The sequence below is a fragment of the Anoplopoma fimbria genome, chromosome 8, assembly GCF_027596085.1.
Source record: "Anoplopoma fimbria isolate UVic2021 breed Golden Eagle Sablefish chromosome 8, Afim_UVic_2022, whole genome shotgun sequence".
Lineage (NCBI taxonomy): Eukaryota > Metazoa > Chordata > Actinopteri > Perciformes > Anoplopomatidae > Anoplopoma > Anoplopoma fimbria.
The window spans coordinates 14,899,190-14,912,757 of NC_072456.1; the positions used below are offsets into that span (position 1 = coordinate 14,899,190).

General features: G+C 41.4%; 1 protein-coding gene across 1 annotated transcript in view; it reads left to right on the forward strand.

Moving 5' to 3' along the window:
• The window catches only part of ptprsa (protein tyrosine phosphatase receptor type Sa), a 127,704-nt gene that overhangs the window by 97,104 nt on the left and 17,032 nt on the right, over positions 1-13,568 (forward strand). Inside the window, exons 22-26 of the mRNA XM_054602976.1 lie at positions 1,802-1,899; positions 4,761-4,884; positions 7,526-7,701; positions 10,483-10,602; positions 13,270-13,424. Coding sequence (XP_054458951.1) covers positions 1,802-1,899; positions 4,761-4,884; positions 7,526-7,701; positions 10,483-10,602; positions 13,270-13,424 — 673 coding nt within the window. The remainder of the gene's footprint in view (positions 1-1,801; positions 1,900-4,760; positions 4,885-7,525; positions 7,702-10,482; positions 10,603-13,269; positions 13,425-13,568) is intronic.

A 13,568-nucleotide genomic window follows, 5' to 3' on the forward strand; every position in this document is an offset into this window, starting at 1 on the left:
ACGGCATCCGGTGTCATCTCCATTTGTGTCATATATGCATTGTTATCGGTGTTAATCTTCATGTAATTGATGCTGCTGCATTGTTCTGTCAGTGCAAAATAAATTACCATTACTAATGAAGACTGTCAGCGCAGAGAGTTGGACTCCCTCTCTTAAGCGTAACAAAAGCAGCCAAAACACCAGTGACCCCCTTGACATTGGGGGGATAGTTAGCATTGTGAGAAAAGGGAAATTAAGGATGGTTAATGTGATTATGCCGATTTGCACGCCCAATTAAGCCTCTGTTACTTCTTTGTGTGAAGAGATTTCAACATGTTGTCGACTTTTGACCTCGTCACTCGGCAGGAAGAAAGACCTCTTACAAAAAATATGGAAGCATTAAGTACAGCCAGGCTGCATGCAGGGACAGAGCCACAATCTATGGCTGCTCCATATTCCATTACATGGCCTCAGCATTATGCTCCTAAATGGATTAGTGACTGGAGTGCACAGCAGTGCTGATAATATTGTAGCATCAGCGACACAATATTTAATGGATATTGGAGCGAGCCAAAAAAAAAAGAACTCACAAATTTCCCCCCCAATTGAAAAGCTAGGTCTTTCTGGGAATTCCTAGGGATGAATGTCAAAAGCGTTTGGAAGGACACATATGTGGGCATGCGACTGTGAGTGCTTTTTTGTGATTTTGGAAAGTAAGGGGTGTTTATCTTAGAGCCAATCTTCATTTTCTTTGGGGGGCGGGGGGAGACCGGCAAATGTAGGAAATAATAGAAACAGCAGCTTGCTTGCTTTGCACTGGCTGGCTGGAATGGAGCAGCTCACTGTGTCACTCAACATCACTCACACTCACTAAACCTCCTTATCCCCCTCCCACCTCCCTCACCATGAGCCCCCAGGTCAGGGCTCTGTTCTTGAACAAGCGCCTTTTGATGGAGGCAACAGTCAAAATTGTCACCATGCGAACAACACGGCACGATAGCAGCATTACAGGTTAAAGATACAGTAGTACAGTATCCCTGTGGGATATGTTAGGTCTGATGCAGATTGAAATAATGTTTCTTTTTAATTGAGGATGGTGCTAAAAGTAATAAAGCTTAAATGTTGAAAATAATATATATTATTCAGGTATCAGTAATGAAAAAATAACTTGAATTTGTTGGATCTGCTTCAAGTAAAACCCTTTTTTCATAACAAAGTGATCTCATCTTCAATGAGGAGTTTAAGGGAATTTGTCAACATAAGCATCCCATTGATTCAAAGACGGGGCTGCTGTATTTCTTTTCTGTGATTTCACCATCAAAAACTTACTTTTTTCATCTTGTGTCATTTTTAACTAATTTCCAAAGCTATTAGAAAGGATTGATGCATCCGGATATTTTTCTCTGGCTACACTCAGCAGCATTGGTCGTATTTGTCCGCCTATCTATCAGCATCAGGTCCATCGTGGGAATTGATACACTTTGGTTTGTGGGTGTATACTTACCGCTTCTTTAGAAAATAATTAGCCCTGCTCGACAAACCTAGCTGTTTCTGAGCTCTGGCCTGGTCCGATCAAGTGCTTATAACATCACCACTCTATACGTGTTTGCTGTGTGTGACATTCACCATGTTCTGCATAAGCTTCCCCACCACTAAAACCCAACTTCCATTGTTATGTAAGCAACACACTCTCACCAAATAATCAGGAGTTCTGTGATTTTTGAGTTTTTGAACTTGTGTGTCTTGTCTGCTGTACTAAAAAAAACTTTCTATCCTCTCTTCCCCCTGTGTGGAAATTCTCTCTCAATTTTCTGACAATCAGGTATGATGAATCATCCTCCCATCCCTATCTCAGAGCTGGCTGAACACACAGAGCTTCTCAAGGCCAACGACAACCTCAAGCTCTCCCAGGAATATGAGGTGAGTGGGCCAAAGCGTTGAAATGTCAAAGTTTCTTCAGAGTATTGAATCCTGTCTGATTGTGTTTTCATTGGAAGGGAATACAAGAGTCCCTTCTTTCCTCCAGGGAAATGGTTGTTTCTCCTCCAGCTTATGGAGCTTGAGCGATTATGAAACATCAGTTTTCTTAGCCACATATTTCCTCAGATATATTTGCGGCCTCAACATGACAAAACGAAACAATTGTCGTTTTTGTATAAAATATCCCTTGGCAGGTTGTTGCAACTCGTAGCTCCCAAATGCAACTCCTAAAATTCCTTTCTAAATAAGAGAATCATTCGACTGTAATGCACCCAGTCAGACATCAGGAAACAGGAGGGGAAAAAATAGTAAAAAAGTAAAATATTGAATATTTCTGCTGCAAAATGTCCTTTTGTGACATCCAAGAAGTGCGTTCTTTATTAAAAAAATCGAGTAGCTGCATTCGATTGAAAAATATATATAACACTGAGAAATTCAGGACTTGACAAAATCCAATCTATTTGAAAAATTTTGAAGACCGGAAATTACAGATGCAAAGCTGCAGCTGTCGTAAACATTTACTTAAGAAAATGTAATCAACGTAATGGCTCTATAAGGGGATAAATCTGTGATTTGAAATTCCTCACACACTCCAGTGAACTAAGCAAACATGAGCTTTCTTCTAAAATAGAGATATAGACTGGTGTACGCACAACTCAACTAATGTGTTTTTGGGGAGAGGCACAGATGCAGTCAGGCTTTAACATAGTACTTTTATATATGTGTGTGTAGAGGGGGTAGCGGAGCTGTCTGAGCTCTGAGACCGCTGAGGTTATAAATGACACTAGAGTTGATTAGAAATCAGGAGTGCTGAATCAGCTCTCGTTTGCATACAAGCAATATCCCCTCCTCGCCATTCCTAAATCACCGTGCCTGTCGCCTTGCTGCATGCCAGGCCTAGGTAGGAAGCAGGTACACCAGCATAGATTGCTGTCGTCATGCCTGCCGGGGGATGTGGGTGGATAATGACTTCTCATAGCCATCCAGTATTTCTTGTGTATCTATTATTCATAAATCCACAACCAGGCTATGTACCAAGTGGACAAGCTTGTTCCATTCGGAGGGGAAGAGAGATGAGAGACGCGATGCCAAAGTTAACGCGTTGCTGCAACTACAACTTCTAATTACTTGGCTTTGAGAGAACATTAAACCCCTCCATTCGTCTCTTCTCCCACTCCGTCTTTTTCACTCTCTCCGTCCCCTTGCCCCTTCACAAAACCACCCCCCAGGAAAAATAAATGACCAAATTAAATAGAGAAGTGTAATTTTAATTTTGTTATTTTCTTGATGAATGGCTGCTCGTCCGGGCGCCCTGGCTCGCCAAGCACAGCTCTACGGGGCTTTGACTGATTGGTTTTTAGCCAGGCGGGATGTGAGGGAGGAGGAAAAATGGAGCGGAGAGGGGAGAGAGATGAGTTGGGGAGGCTTTGTTAATGATGAGGATTCAGTGAGGGGAGAGAGAGAGAGAGAGAGAGAGAGAGCAGGGGCATCTCAGCTGGAGAGCGGAGATGAAGAGGAGATCATCTGACTCACAAACGGCAATTTGAAAGGCAGCCACAGTTTTACCTGAAGATACTGAAGCCACCAAGTTTGTTATCCATCTTCTCTCTCAGGCAGTTAGCAGCCATGTCCTGCAAAGGCTCCCCACTTAACAGGAGCTGTCATTAATCTTCAAACGTGTCATGATGGATCAAAAGGAGGAGGAAGAGAGGAATTCTAGTTGTTGCAGAATTTGAGTTTGGAGTTTTGCCATACATGCATCTTAAATGTAATTTATGAAAAAATGATTCAAGTTTCGACTGCACAGATGTGGTTTTCAATTTTTGAGTTGAGCGATGTTTCAGGGAAGTGACCCCAATCTTTATATGCACGAATACACATGCATTCACACACACACACACACACACACACACACACACACACACACACACATAGTCAGCCCTAAGGTAATCTGAAGAGAAAGGGGAAAATAGCTGGAGGGTGGCTGCTAGAGAGGGAGTGTAAACATCAGAGAGGAGACAGGAGATGGAGAAAGAGATAAAGAGAGAAAGAAATACGGACAAAAAGTGGAAGACTTTGAAGATGGAGAGATGCAGATAAGGGAAACAGGGACAAAGAAAGAGGGATAGAGACGAGAGCGCAGAAAGAAAGAAGTAAACAGATGGAACGAGGCTCAAACAGAGTAAAGCTCTGATTGATGTAATGATTGCATGGAAATTGTTAGATCAGGTTTCCAATTGGACTTCATTCAGCTTCAGCCTCTCTCTCTGCAGCCCCCTAAACCCTACATGCTGAAGCCCTAACTACAAATAACCTTCACGCCTCCGTCCCGACACCAACAGAGCGCCAGGCGCCTATAAGCAAACAACCAATCGTAATGGAATACTTAATTATCCTGACAAGGGAACAGAATATTCATCTGGAATTCTTGTATTGTAAAGAGGCGGCTCTTTTCCCCGAGTGTCGGGCCTCGCTTCAAGCCGTCTCCTCGAGGGGGAGAGAAGCCACCTCCATCAATATTGTTATTTGTCATTATACACCCGCTACTTTAATGATCTTGATAACGTACTGTGTGCAGCTGCTTTGAGTATTTAAACCAGGCAGTGAGCAGATTTTCATGATACCATGTTCTTTTTTTTCCTTTGGGGAAATCACCCTCTCAATCTCTCTCTCTCGCTCCCTCCCCCTCCCCCTTCCTTTGATACCATTCAGGCCGTATTGTTATTGCTCAGCTCCTCTCAAGGCTCTTCTGATTTTTTTCTTTGTGTGTGCATGTTTTGCCTCTCTTTGCCCCCTGTCAGTCTATCGATCCAGGCCAGCAGTTCACCTGGGAACATTCCAACCTGGAGGTGAACAAGCCCAAAAATCGTTACGCCAACGTCATCGCTTACGACCACTCCCGCGTCATTCTGGCTCCCATCGAGGGTAAGGCACACTCATCCTCACACTCTGCACCTACACCGCCTCGGAGATGAGCTCAGCTCGTTGCAGATCATTTGGGAAATCCTCATAATTACAGAGTCAGTTTGAGTAATTAAGAATTTATACTGGATCGACCAGATGGGACTAGACAGTGAAGACTAAACTAGAACAGTAAATAGCAGTGCAGAATAGAACACACTCAACACAATTAAACCTTAAAAAGAAGAATAAATACACTCGACTGGGCTGAATTATATAAGAACTGTCTTGAGTCAATGCAGTAACAATGAAGCAAAATAGAATAAAACATGCATACAATAGAATTAAATAATGTATAGCATGTGAAGTTCAGATTCAGTTCAGCAGCAACCAGTGAGTGTAAAGAAAAATAATTTTGTTGGAGGCCTAAAGGGAGGCTAGTTTCAGTTCAGCTTGGTTCTGGGCAGCTAAGCAGTCCATGGAATCATATTATTTTTGTGGGGTTAGCCAAGGACTTGTATCAGCTCATCTCTGGACCCCAACACTGGACACCCAGCACCAGGAATTTAACCAGTGTTTCCACCGTCCCATTTGTCTCATCAGATCTGCCCCACTCTCATGACTTCCCTCTAACTGCCCACAGACACAGTACCGAGAGTCCTGCAGCCAGAAAAACTCTTCCCCTGACTCCTAAATCTCAAGGGACATTGTCAGAGGTAGTCACCCTTCACCGCTGACATTGTTCTGGCGTTGCATCACCAGAAGAGCTCCAGACTCCTCGGAGTAGTGCCAAACTCCCTACTCCACAGTACTCCATCTTTGTGAGAGATAACTGCTGCGTATAGATTTCAACATCTCGCAATAGTCAGGCCAATTTGAGGGTGCGACAACATGCATCACAAAATTATCCCATGGAAAGAAAAAAAATGCCTCGTCCATAAATACATAAATTAATCAAGTCTGAAATTTCTATTTTACACTGCAGTGATTTTGCCATTAGTCGCAGCAGAAGAACAATTCATGCACGCCGCTATTCTCTGTTCACTTAGCTATGACTAAAGCCAGGGCACCACAGTCGGATTGTGGGACGTGGTATCCGTTTTAATGACATTTGCCTTTCTTTCTTTCTTTTTTTACCCTTTTTTCCATTCTTTATTCTCTTTTCTTCTTTGCCCTCCCTTCATCTCTCTCTCTCTCTCTCTCTCTCTCGCTCCCCGCTCTTTCTCTATCTTATTCTTCCTCTCCACCCTGGCTGTTGTCCACACTGCGTTTCCCCTCTTAAATGAGCCCAGTCAAGTGTTTCATTGTTTGTCGCTTGAGTGAGGAGACGTCAGTCAAAGAGACGTGACTCTCAAACACAGATGCCGCCACACTGGAGTCTCTTTTCCACTGACAGGATTTTGTAGAAGTTGGTGAAATGAAGATGGGTTGATGTTCCGTCTTATCGCCGTCAGATGCTCAGTGTTAAACATACTCTGATCGCAGATTATCCTGTTTACATTTACGACATGTTGGCAAACAACTTAAGATAATGGGACACCTTGCCTTTCCGGATTCAGGACAGCCCACACCCTCACAATCCTTGATTCCCTTGATGACAGTTTTTTTCCTGAACGTGCTACTAGCTTGCATCAAAGTTACACAACTTTGACACTTGCTATCATTCGCAATCCCTAATGAAGCCTTGCAGTGAAGTTGATATTCTAGCTTTGAAGTATCCCGTTACTCCTTGGAGACACATTAAAGGATGCCACAGAATACTTGGAAACATGCAGTCAGTGGAAGCAGGGTTCAGCAATAGAGCTTACTAGTGCTATACACACCATCCTTGTTCATCATGTTTCCAATACACATTTGTCTACCCCACAATGTGGAGGCGTTCCTTACGGCTAGATTAAGTGGACCTGTGTGCAACAAAGCATGTTGGTGGGCTGAGAGGGATGGTAGCTGGATTTACCTCCTGGCTGTTTTTTCGCCTCGCTATCTTCCATCTAGAGGCACACTCCATTTGTGGTGGTGGTAAATCAGATGCAGACTGTTACGACATATCTACATAAACCGAGACAGAACAACAGAGGTTTAAAAAGAAAATGAGAAAAGGGCAGTACAGGAAGTTGTGACTGAGGCAGTTGCTGCATTTGAATCCATTCAAATGGAACGACTAAGGTTTCATTCTGCTCTGCTGTAGTAGAGGGGGAGAAGGGTTGTGAGAATGTTTTAACATCTCATTTAATCTTGTATTATGTCTTGAAATTGTGTTTTCATGAAAAGATATATTGGGCAAGAATAATACCTTGAATATTTTGTGTCCCAAAAGCTGACATGATCAGCCATAACTTAAGACACTGCCTGCTCTCTGGACAATTCCAATATTTTCACTGATCTCAGCCAATTTTCACTTGTTTCAACAATATGAGGTGTGAGAACTCATTACATAAGCAATTTACTTTTCTTTTTTTTCCTAGCCTAGAGTCTTTACACCATCATTGATTGGGAAACAGAGATAGCGTGTGTGAAAACTGGGAATTATAGAGGCAGATGGCACAAAAAGTGTGATTATTGAGTAAAGTTAAATTATGAAAAAGTCAAAAGAGATTTAGGAAGAATATGGAAAAAAGAAGAAAAGCATTTTTTAAATATTTTTTTTGTTTTGGTCTAAATCTAGGTATAACAGGTAGCGACTATATCAACGCCAACTACATTGATGGCTACAGGAAGCAGAATGCCTACATCGCTACCCAGGGTCCATTACCAGAGACGTTTGGGGACTTCTGGAGGATGGTGTGGGAACAGAGAGCAGCCACTGTGGTCATGATGACCAGGCTGGAGGAGAAGTCACGGGTAAGTCCGCTCAACACATTTTGGGGGGGATGCTGGGAACTGTTTTGGGCAGGTTTCTTTTTAACGATCACCTGCAGTGATCCCATGAACCACTTTAGATTTTTTTTCTTTTAAATAAACCTCAAAATGAAATCACTGTTTCACAAGACTAAGTACAAGAACCAGCGGCTTAAAATGGCAAAGCTTTACAGTGATTTCACAGTTTCACCATCTGAACATCATTGTTAAGTATTCAGACTTGATTTTCTTGAGATTGGTTTCAGAGAAGGGTAGACATTTAAAAAAAGGGTGGTGAAAGCAGTAAGGGAGGGTGATGAAATGAAGTTAACTCAAAAGATGGTCTACCTGTTCACATCTGATGCGGTCCACTGGGAGCATCTTGGCTCTCGTTTCTCTCCTTATTTGCATTGAAAACGACAAGCTGTTGCTTGTTCCCTACAGTACTGAAAGCTTAGCAAGTTTTAGTGCTCAGAGCGCACAGTGCAGGAAGCTGAAATAAAATGTTCTGCAGCCGAGTACCACATAGTTTTTACAGTACTTGTTACCAGTACCACCCACTACCATCTGTTGATAGTGGAAGTTAGAGGAAAAACTGTATTCTTTAGAACAGCGGTCCCCAACCGGTTTAATGTTTTTTGATAAATACACAAAATAAAATAAAAACTGGTATTTTCTAAATATAATAATAAACGTGAATCACGGCAACTTTATTAATAGAGAGCACAGTGACTTAGTCCCAGAAGGTAGGAATAAGATGTCAAGGTGTGATCACACTAGTCCACTTTATTTAGCATGTTGGTTCCCTTTCATACATTTATGTCCATGGGAAGTGGCCACAAGGTGTGCAGGAAGTGTACAGTATTCTTTAGAAGGCTCAGTATGGCATCCTTGAGATGAAAAAGAACATTTTTACACTTCAACTTTTTATATGTTTGCTATAAACACTTTTTGTTAGCCAACTAGCCCCAGCAAAGAAGAGGGACTGATTCATAGTAAGAAGGCCACAGCAGCACTTTTCAACCAAACTATCAAATTAAAACGGAAAAACTATTAGAAAAATTGTCAGTTGACATAAGGATTCTGTAGAAAGCTCAGTGGCACTGTTAAGGTAGTCTCTTAAGAGTTTGACAGCTGGTTATCAATTCTGTCTGTTTGCCCCTAGTGACAGCTAGTCATTATGTAAACAAAGTGCCTATTTTATGAGCATTTTTCTAAATTATGAGCTGATAATTTAGCTGAGTACTACAAAAAAAGCAATAAAATAAAACCAAATGGTCTGAGTGTACCCTTACATAGGATGGATCGACAAAGATTGTACTCTTTGCTATCAAGAAATGGACTTTTCTTAATGTCAAAAAGCCAACTGTGATGTTCCATCCTGTCAACTTAAACCTGTGTCAACATCAGGCTAACTCACCCCAGGTGTCTCCACTCATTTTCCCTCCCTCTATCCCTTTGCAATTGTTTACCTATCCTCCATTCTGGCATGTGCGCTCCGTTCCTGTCAAACGTGATCAGGATTAGCGGGCGGTAGAACTTGAGTGTCAGCTTGAGCAAGAAACAAGAGAGAAAGCTGGAGAGCAGCGCATCTCCCTCACTAGCTGTCACATCTCATCTGAGGTCCACCAGTGCGTCACACCCCATATTGAATGAATTTTTATTAAGTGAGCTGACAGAGGATGGATGGGGGAAGCAGTTGTTGTGTTTCGTAGATATACAGTAGAACCACTGAATGGAAAAGTCAAAATGAAACATCCATCCAGGATTTGGTTAAAAGTGTTACTCCTACTAAATCATTTAGAAGAATACGAGTTATTTTACATAAGGACCTGAAATGATTACACTTTATCAGGCTTTTATTTTGATAAAAAAAATGTAATGCACACCCTGATGTTTACATTACTGGTTTAAACTTTTGCTTTAACATGTAGAGAATGACGCACGCAGGATTGATGGTGAACTTATGCCATAAGTGTGGCAGTCTTCTCAGATTTGAAATAGGACTAAACTACCCCGGTGTTTCTGTCAACTGCGCCTGGAGTTTAATCCACATGAGGGCTTGCTTTATGCCCGCGGGTGCATGTCACATGTTAATATGTCAGAGCGATCAAGGTTTTCATTTTTCTGTACTCCTCCTTTTATGTGCATGATCTTTTATTGAGGCTGTGCAAAAAAATCTTACTATCATTATCACTAACATTGTGGAGTTTCTGAACCTTGAGGAATGAGAGAAATGGGAAGGACCCAGCCATTTTGACGGACAGATTTACTTAATGAACTTAATTTCATATGATGTTTATTGCATCTACATGTAAGTTAAGGGTGGTCAGTGACACAATAAGAAAATAATTCAGTATGTATTTTATTTTCCCCAAAAAATTGGGGCAGGTGCGTTTTAGTAAAAAAGTGTTCAGTAATGGACAATGAGAGGACAATATGCACTTTATTTTTATTTATTTTTATGGCAAGTGTATTTCAGTTCAGTGTGTTCTCTGCTGAGTGACTATGTGCAATGTAAATACCTTTTTGAAGTAGTTTTTATGCAATTTCTCTGCTGAGTTATCAATATGTGATGTACGTATTAGACTATCCAGGTGGTATACAGCAAGTTGTATAGCAATATGTATTGTAACGTATCGCAATATAATCATATTGTGACATGTATATTGCGATACGTATCGTATCATGAGGTCCTTGCCAATACACAGCCCTACTATTTATTAAGTGGAAACCCCATTTAATAGAATGTGACAATGATATGTCTTTCTCTCTTACTTTCAGATTAAGTGTGACCAGTACTGGCCCAGTCGTGGCACAGAAACCTATGGTATGACCCAAGTGACCCTGTTGGACACCATAGAATTGGCCACTTTCTGTGTCCGCACTTTCTCCTTGCACAAGGTAGGATGATTTATTGCTCTTTCTCCTACACACATATGGTATGCACACCACCACTGTCACCAAATGACATGAGGAGAATACTCAAGTGGACAGTGCTTAAGCAAGTCTAAGCAAATACAATACAGACATTATATTTACTATCAAGTTGGATAACCATGAATAAAAATATCCTTATATAATGTCTTTCCAGTTAAAAGAGGGCTGATTAATTGGACACAGCTTGTAAAAATGAGACAAAGATTGCATAGGCAACAAAAATGATTGCATGAACCGTGTGCTGTGTATCCAGTGGATGTAAAGGGATACACATGTATAGCCCTCTGTCCGCATTGTCCTTCCAGTCCACCTCTTTTTCCTTGTTCAATGCTCTCGCTCCTCAATAGATCCTCTGTTTATGTGCGTCTGCCAAATTTGAGCACTTAGGTAAAGTGAGCAGAAGAGAAACTCAATATACATAATTGGCAAACTGCTCATATGCTCCTATGCCCACAAATACATAGACACACACACACACACACACACACACACACACACACACACACACACACACACACACACACACACACACACACTCACACACACACACATTTAAACCCTGCAACACACTGGCAGATAGAGAGTCTGCGCACAGACGAGAACATTCTTAGAATGAAGCATTTGCAGATGCAATCTCACATGCACACTCATACACAAACATAGAGCAAAGGACTAACACAAAGCCAAAATATGTGTATTTACATACCTTTGAACGACATGCATAAATGTGATGCCCAACACAGATAGACACCTGCAGACATGAACACCACACATTAAAGTGTATGTAAATGCAGACCTTCATGCACAGACACAGCACAAAAAGAGGAAAGAAAGAAACACCGACCCATTTACATGCAAAAGGATTCTCACTCACAGTCCCATACATGTCATGGTCAAGCAAAGTGTTGTAAAATGACCTTTGTTGAGAAATATAGTGGAGAATCTACCTTTAGAAGTATTAGACATTTCAAAAACATTCCCCTTAACCAGATAGCACCACATAGATGTCAAAGCTGACTTTATAGCTTTGTAGGTGTCGGTGGAGCAATGATCACCAGGGCAAACCAGTGATGGTAAAGATAGCAACATGTCAGCAGCCGCGCTGCTTTAAAGCTTGCTGACATTCAGGGCCATTTACATTCTGCTGCTCTAAGCCTCCATCAAACCTACTGATGGGATTCTTTTTCTATCTATCGTCTCCCTCCTCCTTATAACTGCAGCAATTGCAGTGATTTCTCACTGAGCTGTTTTCACTTTATATTTCTGAGAAAAAAAATGCTGCGTTGAATTTGTGTGAAGTATAAGGTAGCAGTAACCACAAACACATACACACACACACACATTGCATCTATAAATAAGCCACTGAGGTGCCTATCCATATGTATGCATGTCCTGCAGTGGTTCTAAATTCTGTTTACTGATAAGTCCTTAATAAAACAATATACTTTTAAGTAAAATAAGTACCAACCACATCCATGCACCCTGTCTTTTGGACATCCCTTGTTTCTGCCTACAGAAACAGGGAATGTCCAAAAGAAAATAAAGGAAAATAAGATTTAGGTCAGTTTGCTGTTAATTACCATACTCATTTATTCATTTATTCAGCAAGGGAAAAAAATCCCTCTGTCAGGGAAGCAGAAACATTGCATTGAAATGCAAACAGTTCCTCCATTAGAGGATCTTCTGAGAGGAAAGAGAGGAGAGGAGGAGGGAAACATGCACGGGAGAATTTTTTTCTCTCTTCTTATGTTTCTCAAAAAAACCTTCTTCTGGATCGCAGCTTGTATCTTTGATGCGTTGAGTTTGAGGAGGGAGCTGACAGGCGGCTGTGTAATGTGGGTGCTTGCTGCATGTATCTGTAGATGTTATGAGCAGCAGCAACGTGAGAGCAAGAAGATATATAGCAATACTTGTACTGTTCATTATAGAAATGATCGTACTTGTTGTATTATGATGACTCCATCTGATCAGCTCTATATGTGTGAAAGTGTTTCCCAAAAGGTAAAATATGCCCTCTTACTGCACCAAAAAATGTATATTAAGGTTGAAAACACTGGTCCCCTTTGGAGGTCGCTGTACAAAAGTGGTAGTTTTCAGGCTTCAGAGAGCACAGCAGCAGTTAATCTTTTATATAGATAACAAAAAAATGGCAGTTTCAAACATGATATATAATCTTAAAATTGAATCACGTTGTTATTCAACCCTGATGCACAGCCGTGTGGAGCTTGATTGGAATGTGCATCACAGGCACAAACCAATACAAGGGACGCAATTTGTGCAAATCAAGAGAGAATCTTTTTTTTTATGTGACGATATTAAGGCTTAAAGAGATCTTCACTTTGAGGCATAGTGTTTGTACTGCACAGGACTGACTCAAACTACCCGAGTCACTGGTTCTGTGGAGGAAAACTAAAGGCATCCAGTAGATTAGGTGGACTGAAAACAAGTGGTTTTACCTATGAAGTAAATTACTACACTCATCATACAATAACCCTTAAAATTGCTTGAACACTGCACCATGTCTATAGTTGCCATCTAGCAAAAGCAGCACAGACACATAAAACGAGTTGGTCAGTCATTCCAAACAAAACTCCAACACTGTATCCAACTCCACCTTTCTGTTCCTTCCAGAATGGCTCTAGTGAGAAGCGGGAGGTTCGTCAGTTCCAGTTCACGGCGTGGCCTGACCATGGAGTACCAGAGTATCCCACCCCCTTCCTGGCCTTCCTCCGTAGGGTGAAGACCTGCAACCCACCTGACGCCGGACCTATCATCGCCCACTGCAGGTCAGTAGCAACTTTCTTTTGCTGTCAGGGTTGGTTGAAATACTCTTTTTTTTTTTTTTTTTTTTTTTTTTTGCTCTGACATCAAAAGTGTTTTGAAACTTTTATGTAACTGGGATTTATGTGCCCAAGTGGGACAGTTTTATG